Source organism: Notamacropus eugenii, chromosome 2, assembly GCF_028372415.1.
Source record: "Notamacropus eugenii isolate mMacEug1 chromosome 2, mMacEug1.pri_v2, whole genome shotgun sequence".
NCBI lineage: Eukaryota > Metazoa > Chordata > Mammalia > Diprotodontia > Macropodidae > Notamacropus > Notamacropus eugenii.
Genome location: NC_092873.1, coordinates 156,490,740 through 156,515,708, shown reverse-complemented (window position 1 = coordinate 156,515,708; position 24,969 = coordinate 156,490,740). Strand labels below are relative to the sequence as shown.

At 36.4% G+C, this 24,969-nt stretch overlaps 1 protein-coding gene across 9 annotated transcripts in view; it reads left to right on the top strand.

Moving 5' to 3' along the window:
- SNAP91 (synaptosome associated protein 91) overlaps positions 1–24,969 on the top strand; it is a 170,038-nt gene that overhangs the window by 48,964 nt on the left and 96,105 nt on the right. For all 9 annotated transcript variants that reach the window (XM_072642714.1, XM_072642713.1, XM_072642712.1 and 6 more), the window contains exons 6-7: positions 12,254–12,347; positions 16,357–16,468. In XM_072642714.1, the coding sequence (XP_072498815.1) occupies positions 12,254–12,347; positions 16,357–16,468 (206 nt within the window). The remainder of the gene's footprint in view (positions 1–12,253; positions 12,348–16,356; positions 16,469–24,969) is intronic.

The following is a 24,969-nucleotide window of genomic DNA, read 5'->3' as shown; positions in this document are numbered from 1 at the left end:
AAGAAATCAGTAAAACTGATCAATACTTTGAAAAACTATAAAAATATATGTAGTGTAACATACCTGTGGAACTCTCATCTCTTCATAGAAGTGGTATCAGGGTGTCTGCTTATTTTTCAAATCTTTTTTTTTTTCCGTAAGAGGGTAACAGTGTGCATGGTGGGAGATCTTATTAAGAGGTTGGACAAGCCCATGCTTGTTCTTTGTAATTTTGCAACGTTTGCTTTTAATTTTTGTGGGGTTTTTGTGGTTCATTCCATTTGTATTATTATAGTCACAGTGGATATTGTTTTCTTGCTTCTGCATCCTTCTTTCAGATAATGTGAGTCTTTCCATTCTTCTCTGTATTCATCATTTATTACAGCACAGAAATATTCCATTATATTCATGTGCAATAATTTGTTTAATCATTCCCCAATCTGTGAGCATCTGCTTGTTTCTAATTCTTTGCTACCACAAAAAGTGTTATAAAGATTGTGGTGCATATGGGGACTTTTCTTCTTGGCAGCTGTGGTAAAGAGCACTGGACCTAGAGTGAGGAAGATCTGAGTTCACATCTAACCTCAGACACTTATTATCTGTGTGACCCAGCAAATCACTTAACCTCTGTCTGCCTCTTTTTTCTCATCTGTAAAATGGGGATAATAATAGCACTTGTCTCCCAGGGTTCTTGTGAGGTTCATATGACATTACATCGATATCTGTATCTGTGTGTGTATCTCTCACTCTTTAGCTGTCTATTTGAAGTACTTAGTACAGTGCCTAGCATATAGTAGTGCTATATAAATGCTTATTTTCTTCTCTTCCCTTCCTCCCCCTCCCCTGCCAGAACTCCTTCTGACACAGGCATATAGGTGCTTAATAAATACTTGTCTTATTGCCAACTGGGGGACTTTGAGATAGAGAATGAGGAACAAGGAAGAATGAAGAATTATCACAATGTTGTAAATATAGTTGATTCTTTGAGTAGAAAGCACACTAATGTTCTCAGTGGTAGTAGGGATGTGTTTTGGTAGAAATATGGAGAAGTCTGTTTTGGACCTATTCAGTTTGAGATGACTATGGGCTATTCAGGTAGAGATGTTGGTAATGGGGGATTGGAATAAGAGAAATTAGGATCAGTTATTTAAGTTAGTTTTAAGTTGTATTGTTACCTGTTTCTTTTAAGCCATAACAATTTCCCCTTAACTCCTTTCTCACAACTTCCATTGAACCTTTCCTTGTAACAAAGAAAACATTAAATAAAACTGAGATATACCCCCAGTCCCAATTGAGGCAATTAAAAGATGCTCTAGCTCTGAAACTTTTGTCAGATGGGATTGTGAGTTGCATAATCATTCTATCAGTCGAAGGTATAAACTAGGTCCAAACAAGTTTTCAAGCTGTTGGATGAAATCAGAATACTTTAGAGAGGAAATATTTTGTGACTGTTAAGAAAAGAAAGTACTGCAGGAATTAGTGAAGCTTTGGAAACACCCTTAATGAATCAAACTCCTTATGAGTTAGCCCAGAGCAAGAGTCACCTCCCCCTCTCCATTAACCATATTATAGGAACAACTTGACTGGACTAGGATAGTGACTATGCATCTAGCTGGGAACTGAGGGAGAACAAAGAAGACATCAACTAAAGGCAGTTTTAGGAGTTTGATTTCTTTGTAGGTGGAGAGAAGAGTGGCTAAAAATCCTACAAAAAGAGGAGCAGACAGTTACACCTAAGGGAAACTTCATGAGGACTCCACAAAAGGAAAAAAAGTTTTCAGTAAGCAAGAGCTGTAATTACCTCTTTACCTCATAGGTAGGCTTGAGCCCACTCTTTACTGAACTCAGTATGTAGTTGTGGCAAAAGGTGGGAAAATTTTGGAAAAATAATTTTGTATTATTTATTCTTTTTGTACCACCATAGAAATAACCCTTTCTATGAGCTTAAGCCCTGTAATTTTTGGGGAGCAAATTAGATAGGGGCTTGTGAGAAACAGTATTAGAAAACTATCCATCCTTAACCCCTCAAGATTACCCCTAGAACCATGAAGGGAAAAGTAATCAGTGGCCCATTTGAGACCCAGTCTGCCAATTTGGTTCTGACCTGGGAGAGTGATCCCAAATTTGAGAAAGGGAACTACATAAGCAAAGAGATCATTGGCATCTGCTACATTGTCCTTCACCAAGGACAGTGTATATCACATTATCTGTGTAATCCCCACCTCTCAACTGAGAGTTAAAAGTGTATTATTTTTAGTTCTCTAGAACCATAATAATTCATTCAATTCAGTAGGAAGAGAACCAGGAGAAACAAATATTATAGAAGCCAAGGGACAAGAGAATGTTTGTATGTACAGTGCCTGGCATGTAATATTACAAAGTCATAGAATTTGAGAGTTGGAACGAACTTCATTAGTAATTTAGTCCTACCTATATACAAAAGTAATCTCTACTCTAACAACCTGACAAGTGGTGTTATGGCCTCTACTTGAAACCTCCAAAGAAGGAGAACCCACTGCCTCTTGAGGCATGCTGTTCTACTTTTGGAAAGTTCTAATTATATGAAATTTTTTTCCTGATATCAAGCCTAAATTTACCTCTTTGCCACTTAAGCCCATTACTTCAGATTTTGCTCTCTGGAGCTAATCTCTCCTCTACTTCACAGGCAATAACCATTTATTAAGCACTTATTTATTTGCCAGGCGCTGTGCTAATCTCTAGGCATATAAATTTGAAAACAGTCCCTAAAAGAGCTTACATGTTCATAGGGGGAGATAACACACAAAAAGGAACTGAAAGAGGGAGAGAAGTAAATTATTCAGTGGAGAGATGATGGAGGAGTCCAAAGGAGGGAAATGAAGAAATGGCTGGCCTGGGTGCCCTTCTTAAATGGAGTTTTAGAGCTCATCATTCCTGCCCTCCAGTCAGAGGGGAAGAGGGATGTGAGTTGATGAGATGTGAGTACCAATGTTGATTTGACTTTGCAGGATGTTGAGATTTCCCATTTAGATATTTAAAGATAGCTATTATGCTCCTCTTCTTCATGCCCCATCCTTAAAATCTTATCCTTAAATGTGCCCAGTTTCTTCAACCAATCCTCATACAACATGGATTTGAGGCCCTTAATCATTATGTTTGCTCTTCTCTATAACTTTTTTTAACTTAACAGTGTTACTCTGAAACCATGGTGTCCAGAACTGAAAGCATACTCCAAATGAGCACAGGGTACATGGAATTACATTTCCATATTCATGAAAACTATGCCTCTCTTACTATAAACCAAGATGGAGATAGCTTTTTTGGCTGCCACGTCATACTGCTGATTCATATTGAGCTTACAGTATACTAAACTCCTAAGACCTTTATAAAAACAACTGTTGTCAGCCCCAGCTTGTATTTATAAAACCGATTGTTTTGTACCCATGTTTAAGACTTTAGACCTATCCCTGTTGAATTTTATCTTAGACTTATTCCAGTTTTCCAGATTATCAAGGTTTTTTGGATACTATCATCCTGGGTGTTAGCTACCCTCCTTCCATTCCTATCTATCCTTGGCTTTATAAATCAGTCATTCCCAACTTTTTGGTCTCAGGGACCCCTTTATGCTCTTAAAAGTTATTGAATATCTCAAAGAGCTTTAGTTCATGTGGGTTATATCTATCAGTATTTACTGTAGAAATTAAAATGTCTTAGTGTGACAATAATTTTGTCCTCATGAACTCAACTCCCAGGGGATCCCTGGACCATGTTTTGACAACTGCCAATCTAAGACATTGATAAAAATGTTAAACCTAGGACAGATCCCTGGTGTACTCCACTGCTACTACATTTAAAGGTACCATTAGCAGCTAGTCCTTGAATCTAGCCATTGAATCAGTTCTAAATTCATCTAATCATATTGTCATCTAGTTGCTAGTTAAGTATATGCTATGTGGTAATAATGGTCATCTTTGTTTCAGCCTTGATCTTCTGGAAAAGGCTTCTAGTTTATCCCCATTGCAAATAATGCTTACTTTTGGGTTTAGATAGATATTACTTTTCATTTTAATTATATCTCCATTGAATGCTGTGCTTTATGGTATTTCTAATAGGAATGAGTATTGCATCATTTTAAAAGCTTTTTCTTCATCTGTTAAAATAATCATATAATTTATGTGTTTTTGTCATTGATATGGCCAATTATGCTGATAGTTTTCCTAATGTTGAACCAGCTCTGCATCTCTGTTATAAATCTCACCTGGTCATAATGTATGTTCTTTGTGATATATTGCATAATATTCTTGCTAGTATTTTTCTTATTTTTTTATCCATATTCATTAGGGAAATTGGTCTATAGTTTTCTTCCTCAGTTTTTTTCTCTCTGTGAGTTAGATTTCAAAGCTATATTCATTTCATAGAAGGAATTTACTAGGACTCTTGTTTTACCTAATTTTCTTTTTTTTAAAAAAAAATTATTTATTTATTTATTTAACTTTTAACATTCATTTTAACAAAATTTTGGGTTCCAAATTTTCTCCCCTTTTGTCCCCTACCCCCCACCCCAAAACACTGAACATTCTAATTGCCCCTATCACCAATCTGTTCTCTCTTCTGTCATCCCTCTCTGCCCTTGTCTCCATCTTCTCTTTTGTCATGTAGGGCCAAATAACTTTCTATACCCCTTTACCTGTATTTCTTATTTCGTAGTGGCAAGAACAGTACTCAACAGTTGTTCCTAAAACTTTGAGTTCCAACTTCTTTTCCTCCCTCCCTCCCCACCCCTTCCCTTTGGAAGGCAAGCAATTCAATATAGGCCAAATCTGTGTAGTTTTGCAAATGACTTCCATAATTGTCGTGTTGTATAAGACTAACTATATTTCCCTCCATCCTATCCTGCCCCCCATTACTTCTATTCTCTTTTGATCCTGTCCCTCCCCATGAGTGTTGACCTCAAATTGCTCCCTTCTCCTCATGCCCTCCCTTCCATCATCCCCCCCACCCTGCTTACCCTGTATTGTAAGATAGGTTTTCATACCAAAATGAGTGTGCATTTTATTCCTTCTTTTAGTGGAATGTGATGAGAGTAAACTTCATGTTTTTCTCTCACCTCCCCTCTTTATCCCTCCACTAATAAGTCTTTTGCTTGCCTCTTTTATGAGAGATAATTTGCCCCATTCCATTTCTCCCTTTCTCCTCCCAATATATTTCTCTCTCACTGCTTGATTTCACTTTTTTAAGATACGATCCCATCCTCTTCAATTCACTCTGTGCACTCTGTCTCTATGTGTGTGTGCGTGTGCATGTGCATGTGTGTGTGTGTAATCCCACCCAGTACCCAGACACTGAATAGTTTCAAGAGTTACAAATATTGTCTTTCCATGTAGGAATGTAAACAGTTCAACTTTAGTAAGTCCCTTATGATTTTTCTTTCCTGTTTACCTTTTCATGCTTCTCTTCATTCTTGTGTTTGAAAGTCAAATTTTCTTTTCATCTCTGGTCTTTTCATCAAGAATGCTTGAAAGTCCTCTATTTCATTGAAAGACCAATTTTTCCCCTGAAGTATTATACTCAGTTTTGCTGGGTAGGTGATTCTTGGTTTTAGTTCTAGTTCCTTTGACTTCTGGAATATCCTATTCCACGCCCTTCGATCCCTTAATGTACAGGCTGCTAGATCTTGTGTTATCCTGATTGTATTTCCACAATACTTGAATTGTTTCTTTCTAGCTGCTTGCAATATTTTCTCCTTGACCTGGGAACTCTGGAATTTGGCCACAGTGTTCCTAGGAGTTTCTCTTTTTGGATCTCTTTCAGGCAGTGATCTGTGGATTCCTTGAATACTTATTTTGCCCTCTGGTTCTAGAATCTCAGGGCAGTTTTCCTTGATAATTTCATGAAAGATGATGTCTAGGCTCTTTTTTTGATCATGGCTTTCAGGTAGGCCCATAATTTTTAAATTGTCTCTCCTGGATCTATTTTCCAGGTCTGTGGTTTTTCCAATGAGATATTTCACATTGTCTTCCATTTTTTCATTCTTTTGGTTTTGTTTTGTGATTTCTTGGTTTCTCATAAAGTCATTAGCCTCCATCTGTTCCATTCTAATTTTGAAAGAACTATTTTCTTCAGTGAGTTTTTGAACCTCCTTTTCCATTTGGCTAATTCTGCTTTTGAAAGCATTCTTCTCCTCATTGGCTTTTTGAACCTCTTTTGCCAATTAAATTAGCCTATTTTTCAAGGTGTTATTTTCTTCAGCATTTTTTGGGGTCTCCTTTAGCAGGGTGTTTACTTGTTTTTCATGCTTTGCTTGCATGTCTCTCATTTCTCTTCCCAGTTTTTCCTCTACCTCTCTAATTTGATTTTCAAAATCCTTTTTGAGCTCTTCCATGGCCTGAGCCCATTGAGTGGGCTGGGATACAGAAGCCTTGACTTCTGTGTCTTTGCCTGATGGTAAGCATTGTTCTTCCTCATCAGAAAGGAAGGGAGGAAATACCTGTTCACCAAGAAAGTAACCTTCTATAGTCTTATTTCTTTTCCCTTTTCTGGGCATTTTCCCAGCCAGTGACCTGACTTCTGAATATTCTCTTCACACCCACTTTGCCTCCAGATCTGCTTAGCCAGTGCTTGGGTTCTGAGATTAAAATGCTGCTTCCTAGCCTCAGGGTTTTGGCGGGGGGCGGGGCTGCTATTCAGTGTGAGATTAAGTTCAGGTACTCAGGTGGGGGCAGGGCCGCCTCACAGCCTCAGTTCCCTCAGGGGGTTTATGTACAGACCTTCAACAATGGATCCGAGCTCCTGCCTGCTTGGGGAGCCCCGATCTGCTCCTGCCTCCGCTGCTGCCTCCCAAGGGGGCCTGAGTTATGGGGGCACCCCACTCCCCTCTCGACCCGCCAAAGAGACCCTCTCACCGACCCTTGTCACCTGTGGGTGGAGGGACCCGCGTGGCCGCTGGAGATTCTGTCCCTGAAGCCTGCTCGAATCCACTGCTCTTGGCACTGCGCAGCCAAGGCTGGGCTCGGCTCCGGGGTTCGCAGAGTGAAGGACCTTTTGCGAGAGGTTTTCTGGGCTCTCTGGAACAGAAATCTCATCCGCTCCGTTGTTCTGTAGCTTCTGCTGGTCCAGAATTTGTTGGGAGTTCTTTTTTACAGATATTTTATGGGCTGTGGGTTCGGAGCTAGCGTATGTGTGTCTTTCTACTCAGCCATCTTGGCTCCGCCCCTTTACCTATTTTTCATCAAATAGTTTATATGGTAGTGGAATTAATTGTTCTTTAAATGTTTGGTAGAATTCACTTGCAAATTCATCTGGTCTTTGGGATTTTTTCTTAGTTCATTGATGACTTGTTCAATTCTTTTTCTAAGATAGGGTTATTTAAGTATTTAATTTTCTCTTCTGTTAATCTGAGCAATTTTTTTGTAAATATTCTTCTATTTTACTTAGATTATCAGTTTTATTGGCATATAATTTGATAAAATAGCTCCTAATAATTGTTTTAATTTCATCTTCATTGGCAGTGCATTCACTATTTTCATTTCTGATACTAGAAATTTGGTTTTCTTCTTTCTTTTTTTAATCAAATTAATCAGTGTTTTATTTTAGTTTTTTCATAAAGCCAGTTCCAAGTTTTATTTATTAGTTCATTTTTTTTTTTTTGCTTTCAACTCTATTATTCTTTCCTTTGATTTTGAGGATTTCCATTTCGGTATTTAATTGAAGATTTGTAATTTGTTCCTTTTCTAGTTTGTTTGTTTTTTAATCATGTGCCTGATTCATTGATTGGCTCTTTCTCTTTTTTGTTGATGTAAATATTTAGAGATACCATTTTCCCCCTAAGTGTTGCTTTGACTGAATCTCAGAAACTTTTGTATGTAGTCTCATTGTTGTCATTATCTCTGATGAAATTATTGATTGTTTCTGTGATGTGTTCTTTGATTCTGTGATTTCATTATAATTATTTGATTTGGCTGTTGAGATTCTTTGATTTAATTATAATAATTATGATGGTAGAAGATTCTCTATTATTTAATTCTATAATTCTTTAATTTGTGATTATGATTCTATGAGCTGATTCTATGATTCTGTTCCATGAGTCAACCTTTACGATTAGATTATTTAGTTTCCAATTAATTTTAATCTATGCTTCCAAGGTCTTTTATTGAATGTAATTTTTATTTCATTATGGTCTGAAAAGGGTGCATTTAATATTTGTTTTCCCGAATTCATTTTCCTGTTAACTGGGATGCTGAAGTATCATATATTTTAATGAATGTCATGTAATAAAGGCAATTTCTGACCCTAACAACAGATGGATTCCTAGAGTTGGAGAACTAGAAAATTAAAAGTATTACCCTGTAGATTTATAGCATACTAGAGCCATGGAAAAGCTTAAGTATTTTTAATAATCATTAGTAAAGTATAAATTGAGGGTGCAAATAATTTAAAAACTAGAGAAAATATGTCTATAAAAACAGATATGTTAATGACATTATTCTCTTTGAAAGAAGCTGATAAATAGGATTATAACAGTATGTTATAAAGAGTAATGTGATGATTTCTGCCATAAAGTTCCCTTTATGGCCTAGTAAGCTAATGATTATTATGATTTATTTAATTTTTAAACTTTGTAGCTTGTAGCGTCTTTTGTTCATATAAATAAGTTAATATCCAATAATTCATGTGACAACTCTTCTTTATCAGCTTGTTATCATGTGGTACCAGTATAAGATTTTCAGTAAAACCTCTCATTCAGACTGCCACTTATTTATATATGCAATTCAACGTATATTAAGCACATACTATGTGCAAAGTACTCAATTCTTCCTCCATTTATTGAGTGCCTACTCTGTGCTCAGCCCCTGCTAGGCCCTCAGGATACAAACAATAGAATTAGCCCTTCCTTTTAAGGAGCTTACTGCCTCTTGAAGGGAAACAATATACATAGATAACAACAAACAAATAGAAAGTAATTTTTGAGTCAAGAGACTGCTAACAACTGGGGGGTTAAGAAAGGCATCTTGTAGGAGATAACCCTTGAATTGTAATGTGAATTAAGTAATGGTTCTGTGATACAAAAGTGAGGAGGGACACAAAAACAGGAGATAAAATGTTATATATGGAGAACAATAGACAAACCAGATTGGCTGAAATGATAAGTGTGTGAGGTGAAGTAAAGTGCTGTCAGCCTGGGAAAAAATAGGTTAAAGTCCAATTGTACATTTAAAGAAATGCCAAATAGAGGCATTTGTATTTTATCCTAGAGATAGTAAGAGTCAATATGAAGCTCTTTTCCCCACTTAATAGTATTTTATTTTTTTCTGATAATATGTAAAGATAGTTTTCAACATTTACTTTTATGAGATTTTGAGTTCCAAATTTTTTTCTCCTTCCTTTTCTCCTCCCCCCCTCCAAAGACAGCAAGCAATCTGATATAGGGTATACCTGTACAATTATATTAAGCATATTTCCACATTAGTCATGTTGTGAAAGAAGAATCAAAAGGGGAAAACCATGAGAAAGAAAACAACAGCAACAACAACAAAAAAAGAAATAGCAAATAGTCTGCTTCAATCTGCATTCAGATTCCATAGTTCTTTCTCTAGATGTAGATAGAATTTTCCATCTTAAGTCTTTTGGAGTTGTCTTAGCCCATTGTATTGCTGAGAAGAGCTAAGTCTATCAAATTTGGTCATCTCACCACGTTGTTGTTACTGTGTACAAGGTTCTCCTGGTTCTGCTCACTAGTATGAAGCTTCATGACCAGGGAAGTCACAAGATCAGATATGTGCTTGGGGATTATAAATTTGGCTGGTGTGTGGAGAATGTAAGGTAGAGTGCGGGGACCAAAAAGGAGGGAGGCCAATTAAGAGGATATTACAGTAGTCTAGGAAAGAGGGATTGAGGACCTGAACTAAGTTGGTCATACTGTGGTGAAGAGAAAGGAGATGAATGTAAGTAATGTTGTAGAAAAACAAAAGCTGAGCTTGACTTTGAAATTATGAAACTGTGTAGCCAGAAGGATGGTGTTGTTATCAACAGAAACAGTGAAATTTAGACGTAGAATAGATTTCAGTGGGGGAAGATAATGAGTTCTGTTTTGGATATAGTGAGTTTGAGGTACCTGTGGGAAGTTCAAGAGGACATGCCAGAGAGTTGCTGATGTAGGATTAGACCTTGTAAGAGAGGTTTCATAGACCTCATAAGAACTGAAAAGATATGGAAATAGATATAAACACACACACACACGCATACATATATAGGAGTCATGTGCTTGAGTAATATGTTTCAAAATATACTTTGATATTCTTACACTTTACAATGCAATGTATATCTATTAAGCAGTGTATTTTTTTATTAACGTAGTGCATGGGACATTTTAATAGTAAATTAATCAAACATTATCTATTTCATGCAACATATTCTTAGTAGATACTGGGAATACCATGGTGAATATCTGCATAGGTACTGGGAATACACTGGAAAAAGACAATGTCATTACTGCCCTTAAGTTTTATGGCATATTAGACCTTAATCTAATACTCTTTATGTAGTATTTTATGATAAATACCTTTCCCACTTTCAGAGATAATTTCTAAAAAGACCAGGAAATAGAGAAATCAAAGTACTATACTTTGCTTGTCAGATAGAGAGAAGCCCCCAAATCAGCAAGAAACTACAACTTGTTAAGGAGCCACAAAATGTTAAAAAGAAAGATTACAGCCTTCTTGAAGCAGTTTCCCTAATATAGGTTAGTGAGCAGCTAATAACATTTTACCATATCTGAGAAAAACAATGAAACTCAATGAATTCTAAGATTTTCCTTATCATAATACAAACTGCCATGGAAGGAATTTCAGGATTTTATTTCTGGTTCATTCCTTTTTTGCAGCTACAGTTAGAGTAAGTCAGTTTTCTAACTTATAACACATAACAATAGCATCTTATATCTGTTTGTATGTGACTTTATACCAGAGATGCCTTACTTTTTTACTTCATTTCCCCAAAGCTTTGAGGTAATCAGGGGACAAAAGAGTAGGACATGATGTGGAGCTGACTTTACTGCCCCTATGTGTAGGTCTATATGGGGAGGAGAAAACATTTCTTTGGGATACTGGCAAACTATAGAAACTAGGGTCATAGTATTGGCAACTTGCTTTGAGATCTTCCAGGTAAATTTTTGAGATATGTTAGATTCCTCTTTTGTACTTTTCAGAGTGCTTTCACAGATATTTTCTGAAATATCTTTATCTCTTTTTAATCAAAAATCCAGCACAAACTCTGTTTTTTCCCTTCCTTTGCCCCATAAGAAATGTTGAAGACAAAGGGAGGGTATGAAGAAGAGAGCTCAGCAGCTAAAGGAGGGAATCTTGCTTAGCTTACATGGTTTACTATCACCAAAAAAACTGTTGAAAGCTTTCAAGCTCTAATCCCTGTATACCCCGTAGGATGAGAGATTCCTTTTATAGGTCATGGTTTCTCAGTTCAGGGGATATTCCCACTTTTTAATTAAGGAGGAAAAGGACAGCGGTCCTAACATTAACATGGTGTTGGGACTCTTGTAACTTACTCAAATAATGCTTCTTTTCTAGACAAAGTCACAAACTAATAATTAAGTTTATTTTCTCAAATTTAAATGCTTCAAATTATTTTTTCTTCATCTCCTCTATTCTAGCCTTCATAAAAGTAAAATGAAATAAAATTCACCCATGATCAAGTTAAATATAGTCTTTTTAACTGTCTTCATGTCCAGTGGAGATGCTAATAGAGATCCTATTACCTTATTTTTGTAGCAGTAGGTACTGATTAGGGCAGCTAGGTGGCAGAGTGGATAGATTGTGGGCCTGAAAGACTCATCTTCCTGAGTTCAAATCTGGCTCAGATACTTACCAGCTATATGACCCTGGGAAAGACACTTAACACACTTTGCCTGTGTTTCTTCATCTATAAAGTGAGCCGGAGAAGGAATGGGCAAACCATTCCAGTGTCTTTGCCAAGATAACCCCAAATGAAGTCTCAGAAAGTCAGACATGACTGAAAACTGACTGATAACAAAAGGTACTGATTAAGATCAACATTAGTGCCATTCTTTTACTGTACACAGATCCAACTTATGTCTCATGGAAAGAGTATTGAATGGCAAGTTAAGATATCAGTGCTCTCTAATACTACTTGCTTGTTCCATACCTTGTATGTAGGCAAGGATAAATGAGGTAATAGTGAAAAGTATTTGGATGCTATGCATGTAGTCTTGAGCTAATTACATCCTTGTAAAATCTAACACAATGGCTTCATTTTTGTCTTATAGAGCTGATGGTGTAATGAGAACAATGGTTCCTGAAAAGCTACTAAAGAGTATGCCAATATTGCAGGGACAGATCGATGCGTTGCTTGAATTTGATGTATGTATCTATAAACTTGGATGTTTTTTACTTTAATTTATTAAAAAGAAACATCATGGAGTAAGTAGTAGATAGAGGGGTGTCTTGGGCCACTCTCTAAGACCTCAGGTGGCAGAGTTGTTGCTGATCCTCATTGTTAAAGGGACTGCCCTCCACTTATTAAATCATATGTCCAAAACAAAAACAAAAACATCCTTTTAAACATCCTTTAAAAAAATTCATTTGTTCTTGTATTTTTAAGTTGAATAGGCAATAAACTTAACTCATTTATATCACAGTAGTGAAAAAGCTTTTAAATATTTTAATTGCTTCCAAAATTTCTGAGAAATGCTTTTCTTTGGATTCTAGAAACATGGTATAATAAAATGAAATGTGAATCTCCCCACCACCACCACCCCTGCCATAGCATGTTAGAGAAGTCCTGATTTCTCCCTGGTTGTATCCTTGGAGACTATACAACATTTTAAATAATGCTAAAAAAATTTACTTTATATTCAGTATATAGACATTTTCAGATAGCATCAGTTACTCTTACAAGGCTTTTAGTATAGTTGGTGTTAACAAACAGCAGTTTACCAAGGGGAAAATAATCAAGCTTTTAAAATTGGAGGATAAGGAGGAAGAAAATATATAAAAGGAAAAAAATGAGTAAAAGCCAATTTGGTCTGGAAGATATATTGACTGAATGGAAAAAAGCATTCTTTACAAATTGATGTTTAATCAGTTGATCTTACTTATCATGTACAAAAGAAAAAATGCAGAAATATGAAACTGGGGCTATAGTGCTCCTATTAATGCTATAGGCAGTCCCTATTTTTCTCCAAAAATGCATCCTGAAGCTGTAGTATAAAATATCATTGTAAAGCAGATGATATTTTCTTATAAGAACAATATTTGGTTTGGCTTTTGCATTTTTTGACCAAGGATTTGGCATTAAATAATCACAAATAAGAAGGATAATGTGTCTTTAAAAGAGAAAAGAAAATCCACTTGGCAATGGTTTAAAATGATAAAATTCTTTTCTGAATCCTACAGAAAAAGCCTAAATATTCTTAATCCACTGATTATGCATAGTACGTTAACAGATTATAAAGAGTACATACTTTAATACTTCATGGACATGTAATTTTGTCAGTGTGGTCACTATTTATGTTGATGGAGATTGTAAGGCATGGAGAATTTGATAAATGGTCTTCTAGTTGCTGTGACTAAAAAATATATTGTTCTGAAGCCAAATTGTTGATGACCTTTTATGAATTTAATTAGCCTGATCCTCAAACAGTAGACATTCAGTCCATCACTGGACTCATAGAGACTTGGCATAGGACCTACCAGAGCTTATATTTTGATGATATAGCCTTCAAGAACCTAATGAGCATCTTATTAGGACTTTACTCTAGAAATACACACATACACATGCACACACATATACACACACACGTGGCACACAAAGATACTATTCTATTGATTGAATGTCATATCCTAGCTGAAGTAACTTTTATTATTTTATTAAGATTTGTACCCATCTATTTACAAAAGGATTTGCAGTAGCTTAAAAAGTTAAAATAGGATTAATACTTTAAATTGCATTTTTGCCACCTTATAGTTTTAGAAGGACATTGAGGGAATGATTTTAAATGGGTCATCCTTAGATAGTCTGAGGAATTTTTTTTCCTCTGAAATTTCCCTGTGATAAGCAGAGGCATTTAGAATCATTTCAGTGACCTCAGAACAAAAGTTGAGATTATTATTTTCAAAAGTCATCATTCTAGAATCTAAATATTTGAAATCCTTACCAAAGATCTCTTTGTTTCTGATCTTCTTATTCAATTTTCCTTTTCATGACCACTACTCTTTGTTCCCTAAAATGTTAGTAAGATCCGCAAGGAAAAAGAAATCTGCTATTTGGGGATTTTTGGGGTGGGGTACAAGCAGAAGGTGGGGTTAATGAAGATGGAGAGAAAATTTGTTGTTATTTGCTACTGTATTTGTACTGTGAAACTCGAATCTGAGAAAGCAGTCCCTTTCTATCCCTCAAAGGGGGAGAGACCATAAGTCATTATTCAGTAATCCATTACTCAATAAATGGAAGATCAGAGGAAATACAGAATATGAAGAAAGACCACAATCTACATCCATTATTTCCTGGACCTAAGATGTATTTTTATCTCATCCCCGTAAGCTGAGGATCAAAGAATTATGTAAGAGATGAATTTGAGCAGGAAAAGAAGGAACTATGTTGGAGAAAACATGGGGAAGTCAGGCTTGGGAGACAAGCATCCTGGTGTTTTATACTGTATGATCTTGGAGCTACATAGTTCAAAGAGAGGAGAGGACCCAAAAACCAGAACTATACGATAGAGAAACCAGATTCAGAGATACATCTGTTATAAATCACGAGTGAAATAATTTCAAACCAACTAGGACAGAGAAAAGGGACCAGTAATGATCTAACTTATAAAGCTAGAGCCTCAGAATATTCCCTCAAAAAAAAAAAAAAAGCAAGGATGAAAACTGCATATCTTTTGCTACATAAAGCTTAAGGGAAGAACTCTTAGGAAGTACAGAGAAGGGTATCACATGTGAAATTTAACAAAACAGTAAACTGAGGCAATTCTCCAAGCAATATGTCAGTTTTGTAGTAGAGCACTGAACCTGCTAAAAAAGTGAAAGTGGCACTGCCTGTGGCTAAAAACCCAGAACTGAAGATGTAACTATTTTTTATAAGCATAGAACACATAACAGAAAATATCATTGTTTATGGAATTGGCAACATCATGGAACTGAGAGATCTTGATTACATTTAAAGAATGTGGACATAGCACACACATGAAATGAAGACTGCCTCTCTCTGTCTCCAAGGAATACTTTTGTGAATTTGTGGGTCCAAGTTACATCCTGAGATCACTGATTGTGGATTAAAAGTTGTAGATTCATAGGTACCTGAGAATTAGATAAAAATCACCTTAGTTGGCAAGGATGAGACTAAAGATGGGACATAGTCAATTTGTTTTGTACCCAAGGATAACACAACAATGTCATGCTGGTTCTCAGGAGCTGAAGTTATAGGGAAATACAAGGATTCCTTGGAAAAGGATCAGTTGCAAGTAGTGCTGAGATAAGTTTCCTTAACTCAAAGTTTTTCTCTAACAGTGGTTATTGGAAAGCTTTAACTTTTACATCTAGCTGTGAGAGAGGTACTAAACTTTTGAACCCATGAGCTCCTCTCAGACAAAGAAAAGGTTTAGATTTATTACACAGAATACAGAATATGGTTATAGAATAAAATCAAATATGAAATACAGAACCAAGAATTAATTCTCACAAAGGAAAAGCCTTTATTGCAGTTAAAGGCAGGATAGGCTGCACCAGGTCAATGACCACTGGTTGAGGAATGACTTGGGAGTGGAGTGGAAGAGAAATTGGAAGTAGAAGGGAACAGGAACTGTTCTTACCAGTGCTCAGAGTTGGTGAAGCAGATTTTACAAGGTCCCAGACACCTACACCCAAACCAAATCCACTGGCAAGTCACTTAAAACTAATCTAACACTTATCAGGGGCGGGATTTGACTGAATGTGAGGTCCAGATCTTATACTAGTAGAGGTGTATATAGCTTGATGATCTGTAGATCTGTAGAAGATCTGTAGAAGAGGGAAAGGTTTTAGAAATACAAGACGGCAGGGGAATCATAGGGAGATTTATGTGGATATGTATTCCAGAGATGACTTGTTGGGGGTTTTTTTGTTTGTTTTGACATGGAGGAGTAGACATTTTCTTCTTTGGATCCTAGATCCTTCCTCAAACTTAGCATCCCAGACTGTGCAATAAGAACTGGCAAATGAATGAGGTAAGGATTCTGAGGAATAAACTGCACAGAATGAACACATTTTTTTAATATTCCCTTGTATTTATACATTGTTGTTAAGTATTCAACTGAAATTTTAAAAGCCTTGAGAAAATTGTAAATTCAGAATATGCAGTTAATTGACTGTTTATATTTATTTATAGGTTCATCCAAATGAGCTGACAAATGGGGTCATAAATGCTGCATTTATGCTTCTTTTTAAAGATCTCATCAAACTTTTTGCTTGCTATAATGACGGAGTTATTAATTTATTAGGTATGTAAAGTTGCTGAAATCTTTTCCTTCAACTATAACCCTTATTAAAGGAAACATTAGAAAATGCAACTCTGATACTTAATCTAATTTTTATCTTCTTTTATGTGTGTCAAATTAATGATTTTCTAACAGTAGCAGGGAAGTATTTGTAGCTAAAACATTAGCAACCTGGTACCATGTGCAAACTTGATTGATAATTTAAGAGTTCAATAATAAGAGTTGTATTAATAAATGTTGTAACAGTTTGTTTTCTCTGACATTGCTTATTTACTCTCCAATCCCTGTTTCTTCTTCTGAGCTTTAGTCCTACTTTTCCAACTTGCATGTTAGAAATTTCTTCAAAGATATTCTGCAATCACCTTAAATTCATCCAAAATTGACTTTTTTTATTTCCTTCCTCTTTCTTCTTTATTTCTTCTAATGATATCACCATTTAAAATATCTGCCTTCAGTATCATTGACAAATCTATGAGCAAGATTTGAGCTTCTACAACATAGAAGTAGTACCCTGGACTGACCTGGCTTTTCCCCCTATTAATTCCATCATGTTTGTCTTTTTAGTCTATCTTTATTTGGGATGGAGAACATTAGGCTATAAGAGGAGAGGGAAAGGATGGTTTGAATTAAAGTTTGCTGAAATTAATAATTCAGTCTGTTATCAAAATATTCCACAGGTATGAGTATGTCATATTGAATAATATTTATAATATTCAGTATGATGAGGCTCTTTATAGAGTATTATTTTCAGTTTTGGGTGTAGCACTTTAAGAGAAACATTGATCAGCTAGAAAAGAGAGTGACCAATGCTTAAGGGCCTGAAAATTATGCCATGTGAGTATCCACTGAAATAACTATAGATGTTTATCTTGGAGAAGAGGAGACTGAGGGGGCAGAGGAGGAAGAGAGAGAGGTCAAAGGATTAGACTTGTCCTGATTGACCTCAGAAGGCAGAACTATAGTTTTAAGTTTGTTGTAAGGAACAATTCGAGCTATCCCAAAATGCAAAGACAACCTAGGAAGGTAATAGGGTTTTGCTCATTAGTTCTTAAACTGTGGGTTGCGACCCCATATGGGACTCACAGTTTAAGAAGTGCTGAGGGGTTGGGAGTGGAAAAAGTTCAAGATGCCCTGCAGAGGACTTAGGAAAAGGTTATATAACCACGTGGTGAAGATACAGAGGAGGACTGGTGGCCTCTAAAGTCTTCCAGTACTGATTCCGTGGCCTATTTTAACAAGATTGTTTCTTTTTTTCTCCCAAATGACAAATTCAGGTCTATAGTTACATTGAGAGATATATATTTAAATTCATGAGTTGCTCCTAAGGTGGCTGGCCTAAAAAAGCTATTACTGTTTCCATTTATTAATGATGTTAATCTTATTATACTACAGAACACTCAGAGGCATTAAACAACACTGACCATTTTCATTCAAACTCTGTTAGCAGTTTGTTCTATCACAATTTAAAATTAGGTTGATGCTGCATGCGTTCCCTAGGTGTACTATGATAGTAATAGAATTCCTAAAACGATATGAAAATTGATGCATCCTTTACAGGCTAATTGGTAGGAATGAGTCTCTGGTGGGAGTCAATAATAATCATTGACAGTAAAAGTCTTAACTTGTCTTTCTGTGAATGATTCCTTCTTAAATACACTATTGACCTGACCTGAGGAGTGAATAATATGATTATGCAGAGTAAAGTTTTCAAAATTTTAAAATCTAAAAAGTTACATAAAAATTAATTTTGACATTATCTTTAAAACAGTTGCCACAAAATGCCCTATATATGAAAAATTCATACATCTCAAATTCAGAAAAGGATTTAACTGAAGCCTTGCCTAGGCCCACATACTCTGGCTGTCACTGATAAACCTGGCTCTAGTTGAGCCTCTTAGGGAATGTGAAACAAGGGTAGCTCAAGGTTTGAATGTATAATTTACTGGCTATACACTAGGCAACACAAATAGTCTTTAACCTTAGTGTCTGCTATTATAGAAGTTATTGTGACTTTCTGTCCTAATGCCACAGTTCTTTGACTATTAGGAATAGTTTAAAATATAGTGATTAAAAAAATAAAACAAACTTCTAAAACTCCAAGTAGAAGATGGAAATTGTTTATATTTTTTGAGGAAATTGGTTGTTCAAAGAAAAGTTAAGGGAATTAAGCTAAATAAACTTAATAACTTTCAAGTATATGATGAGTTGCTAATTAAAGGCATATTGCTTCGCTATTTCAATTTTAAAAAACATGAGTGGGAATTGATTTTAAATTATAACAGAAGAGATATATAAAGTTTTAGAAGACATTCCTTTCAATTATGAGAAAGCAGACATTTTACTAAGAAAAGTATTGAACTATCTGGGAAAAATAAAGAAAAAATAGAAAAATATTTTAGATAAATCACAGAAGCTTAACTATGGGACACTATCTTTAATAAATATTAATTCTTTTTTTAATCCTGTCAAACAAACTGCAGCAATTTATCCAAGAAATAATTCTTGATTGATGTACTGGAATGGTATAAAATAATGGTATTTATTCAAATAGAAAAAAGGAACCATTAAACCATACATAAGGATCCTTGTGGGCTGCATATTGACTTAGAAAGCCACACGTTTATTTCATTTTCTAATAGTTTATTTACTTTATTAAATATTTCACAGTTATGTTTTAATCTGGATTGGACTGCATCCAGAGAGTTGTGGGCCACATGAGGCCTGTAGGCATAATGTTTGATGTTTCTGGTGTAAGAAGATAGTTCAATATTAGGAAAACAATCACCATAATAAAATTAAAAACCAAAACATCCAAAGATCATATATTTATCTCAATAGATACAGAAAAAACTTTTGACAAAGTACAATGCATATTTATGCTAAAACCCCTACAAAGTATAAGAATAAAGGGAACTTTTAAAAAATATTATAATAGGCATCTATCTAAAACTAGAGATATACTCAAACTTTTTTCAGTAAATAGAAGAGTAAAGCAAAGGTGTCCACTGTCCCCACTGTTATTTGATGTTGTTCTGGAAATATTTGCAACAGCAGTAAGACAAGAAGAAGAAAGGCACATCAATGGTTAAAGAGGAGATAAAACTATCTCTATTTGCTGATATGATGGTATACCTGGAATTTCCTAGGGAATCAGTGGAGATAATAAATGAAATAATAACTTCAGCAAAGTTGTAGGCTCCAAAATAAACCCTCAGAAATAATAGTATTTCTATATAAAAATAACAAAAACCAAGAAGCAAAAATAGACAAGAAAATCCTATTCCAAAGAGCTATAAAATTCATAAAATATCTCTGGATCAATTTACCAAAGCACACAAGACTTGTTTCCGTTTAATTACAAAGTACTCCTTAAAGAAAGAAAAATTTAAGTAGAGCAGAATTCAGGACTCATGGCAGGGTCATGCCAAAATGATGAAAAATGACAGTATTACCAAAGTTCATTTATGGTATACCAAATAATGTCAGCCTAATGTTATACCAAACAAATTACCAAGGAGATGCTTTATAGAATTTAGTAAAATAATAACACAATTCATTTGGAAAGTAAGATCTAGAGTATCAAAAGAAATAAGAGGCAAAGACAAAGGAGTAATAGCACTTCCAGGCCACATATTATAAAGAAAACAAAACCATCTGATACTTGTTGTTAAAAAAAAATAGATAAATAGAATAGATGAGAAATATTTAGACTAGATAAGGAAGAATCAGAAACAATGGAATTTAGTGGAAAACATAAATGACTTGGCAAAGAACTCTCTACTTGAGAAAAGCCTCTGGGAATACTGGAAAGAAGGCTGGACAAAAATTAGACTTCGACAATCACCTCATACCATATTCTGCAATGCATTTGAAATGGATATGTGATCTTAATATTAAAGATCATACTATAAAAAAGGAAGAGAAATAGATCATATACCTGTCATGCCTGTGGGTAGGAGATATATTCTTAAACAAAGGGTAGAGGCAATTATCAAACTAAAATAAATTACTGATTACATGAAACTGGAAAACGTATGCACAGACAAAATTAATTCACCTAAGATAAAAGGGGAGCAATGAAATGGGAAAAAATAAAATTTCTCCAATAAGTGTTTGGTATCCAGGATATGTAAACAATGTTAAAATGTATATATGAGACCAACAGCTATTCCTTAATAGATAGGTGGTCAAAAGACATGAACAAACAGTTGTCAGAAGAAGAATGTAAAATATCCACAACCACATGAGTTAATGCTCTACATTACTAATAATGAGAGAAATACAAATGAAACAAATTCTAAAGTTTCACTTCACACCCTTAAAATTGGTGAAGATGAACAAAAAATGGCAACAGTCAGTGTTGGAAGGCCTATGGGATTATAGACACACATGTATTGTTGGAAAAGCCATGAAATAGTACAGCCATTTTAGAAAGCAATTTGTAATTATGTAAATAAAGTGACTAAAATGCCCATACTCTTTGAAGAAGAAATTCCATTACTGGGCTTATATTCCAAGAAAGTCATCAATAAGAAAAAAGTTCCCACATATAGCAAAATATTCATAGCAGCACTTTTTATGATAGCAAAAAATTGGAAATTAATTAAATTTCCATTGATTGGGGAATAACTAAATAAATTGTGGTACATGAAGAATGGATTATAAGTATTATAAGTAATTATAAGTAATGATGAATACAGAGAAGCATGGAAAGATCTCCATGAAGTTATACAGAGTGAAGCAGAACCAATAAAAAATACATACAAATGACTGAAATATGTAAATGGAAAGAGTAACAATACACACACACACACACAAAAAATTAAAAGTCCAAAGTGACTATAGCACAATAATAAAGATGAGGAGTGAATGGAATGAAGAAACACGAGAGGGCACTCCCTAACCTAACACTTCATGGAGGTGAAGACGTTCAGAGATGTTGCACATTGTTCATGTTTTTAGACTTTTGATCAATTGTGCTGACTTTTTCTCTCTTCTTCTTTTATTTAAACAATACTATTTGTTCACATGCTTAGAGTAGACACCCCCCTAACTCACCAATGTGTTTGAGAACCGTTGGTTACCCTCAACCTGGTTTGGCCCATCTGCTGAAACGGTTTACCAGGGTGTGGCCGCTGAGCATGCTATAGCTTCTTGGAGCCACAGGTGAGAGTTAGGTGGAGCAGGTAGACACCAAAGGTGGAAGAGCCCCAAAAAGGGCTTGGTAGCCATCACACCAAAGGTACTGGTACTGGTCCTCCCTGAACACACCTTACACCCCAAGCATGTGAAGACTTCATCTGGTGGAATGGGCAGATGAGAACAATTTATTCCAGTGGCCATAAAGGCAGATGAAGCAGACAATGTGGAGCGCATAGAGCTTGGTTAGACACCGACTAAGATCACGCACTGCATCCTGAGCCATCACCAGTCATCTTGACTGTGTCCTGCCACTGGACTATGATGACTCTGGAGGAGAGAGTGAGGCTGACGACTTCGTGCAACTCTGCCTCACTTAAATCCAGTTTACGCACGAATCAAAAGATATCATCCATACCATTTCACTATTATGCCTCAAAGTCCTGTGGTGATAGGCAAGTAATGAAGCAGCAGGTACAAATACACTGGGAGCTGTAGTCACAACCCTGCACACAGGCAGCCCAGGCCATAGGGTCGTTTCTCATTGGAAGCAGCAGTGGGAGTCAGCAGCCCCCTGAGTGTCTGAGCACCTTTTTAAGGATTGCACTGCTCACCTCCTGGTGTGAGGAAGGGGGCTAGAAAAGGTGCCCTAAACATTGCCTATTTACCCAACCCTGGCCTGATTACTGCAGCCGGCAGAGAATCCCACTATGTGGACAAAACACAAAAAAAGTACTAAAACATCTGCAAAGATGATTCCATTCACCATCGGCACATGGAATGTGAGCACACTAATAGACAACACAAAATCCAGTAGATCTGAAAGAAGAACTGCTCTTGTTGCAAGAGAACTCAATAGGTATTGCATTCAAATAGCAGCCCTGAGTGAAACAAGGTTGGCAAAAGAAGGCCAGCTTACTGAAGCTGGAGCTGGATACACCTTTCTCTGGAGAGGGCACAGTGAAGGGGAGTGCCATGAAGCTGGTGTGGGTTTTGCAATCAAAACCAATCCAATCAGCAAGTTGGCATGCCTGCCAAAGGAGTGAATGACAGGCTCATGACAATGCGATTGTCAATTGCAGGAAAACACCATGCAACCATCGTCAGTGCCTATGCTCCCACCATGACAAACTCTGTCAAAAACAAATTTTCTGAAGAACTTGAGACCCTTATCGTCAATGTGCCAAAAGAGGACAAGCTTATAATTCTGGGTGACTTTAATGCTAGAGTAAGCTCAGACTATCAGACTTGGCAGGGAGTCCTAGGGAGGAATGGAGTTGGAAACAGCAACAGCAATGGTCATTTACTGCTGAAAACTTGTGCATCGCATGGCCTCATCACCAACACTGTCTTCATTTACCTAAACGCAATAAAACTTCATGGATGCACATGCAGCAAACACTGGCATCTAATAGATTATGTGATTGTAAGGAGAAGAGAAAGACAAGATGTGGGAGCGACAAAGGCAATGTGTGGTGCAGAGTGCAGGACTGATTGTAGACTTATCCTTTCCAAGCTAAATATTCTCATTCATCAAAAGCGCCGCCCTCAAGGCAAAATGACTACCAAAAGAAGTAATGTCAACAAATTAGAGCTCTTCTCTGAGTGTGAACAGTTTGCTGCTGACTTGGAGGGAAAGTTGAGCCAACACACAGTTGGCAACAGTGGAGTAGAAAAAGAGTGGGCAGCATTCAGAGATTTGGTGTACAGCACTGCATTTGCTCATCTGGGTCAGAACACTCACAAATAACAAGACTGGTTTGATGAAAATGATGGGGAAATTCAGAAACTGCTAAATGAAAAACGAGAACTCTACAGGATTTACCAGCAGGATGGTTCATCCACCTCTAAGAAGGCAGTATTTAATTTAATTCCATCAAAAGCAAAGTACAAGCAAAGCTTAGAGAGATTCAGGATTCCTGGCTCAGTAAGGAGGCAGATGAAATTCAGTTTTATGCTGATAATAACAATCCAAAGCACTTTTATGATTCCCTGAAAGCTATTTATGGACCAAAAATCTATGGTGCATCACAACTACTCAGTGCTGATGGAGCCACATTGATTAGTGATAAGGACATGATCCTAGAGAGATGGGCTGAAAACTTCCATAATGTTCTCAACAGATCATCATCAATCAATGCTGAGGCCATTGACCATTTACCTCAGGTTGAAGTCAATCCCTCCTTACCTGAACTTCCAACTGAAGAAGAGATTTTGAGGGCCATTAGGCTCCTTTCATCTGGCAAAGCACCTGGTGCTGATTCTACTCCAGCTGAGATTTGCAAGGTAGGGGGACCATTACTCATGCAAAAGCTGACTAAAATTTTCCAGGTTATGTGGCAAGAGGAGGTTATCCCCCAGGAGTTCAAGGATACCTCCACTGTCCATCTCTATACGGGTAAAGGGAATGGATTGTTCTGCGACAATCACAGGGGGATCTCTCTCTTAGTCATTGCTGACAAAATTCTTGCTAGAGTCCTTCTTAATATACTGATGTTTCACCTGGAAGATGGTCGTATACCCCAAGTGCCAGTGTGGCTTCAGAAAGGGCTGAGAAACAGTTGATATGGTGTTTACTGCCCAACAACTCCAGGAGAAATGCCAGGAGCAGAACAGAGGTCTGTACACAACGTTTGTAGATCTGACCAAGGCCTTTGACACTGTTAGTTGTGAGGACTTATGGAAATTATGTCAAAATTTGGTCGCCCAGAGAAGTTCATCAATATTGTACGTCAATTCCATGATCGCATGTTCTCCCGGGTTCTGGATAATGGACAAAGCTCTCATGCCTTCCCAGTCACCAATGGAGTGAAACAGGGCTGTGTACTTGCTCCCATGCTTTTTAGCATGATGTTTTCAGCCATATTGACAAATGCTTTCAATAAGAACTAACATGGCATCAAGGTCAACTACTGTACTGATGGTATGTTCTTCAATTTGAAAAGGCTACAAGCCAAAATCAAAGTGGAGGGAGTGTTGGTGCATGATTTTCTGTTTACTGATGAGTATACAATCAATGCAGCCTCTGAAGCTGAGATGCAACAAAGTATGAATCCATTCTTTGCTTCCTGTACTAATTTTGGCCTAATAATTAACAACAAAAAACACAGGTGCTTCATCAGCCACCACCACACCATCCATACGTGGAACCATTGGTTACAATAAATGGAGAAGTTTTGAATGCTGTGGATAAGTTCACTTACCTTGGTAGTGTACTTTCCAGGGATGTACACATTGACAATGAGGTTGATGCATGCATTGCCAGAGCTAGCTCAGTGTTTGGGAAGTTCAGAAGAAAAGTCTGGTAGAGAAAAGGTATTAGACTGACTACCAAACTGAAGGTCTACAGAGCTGTAGTGCTGACC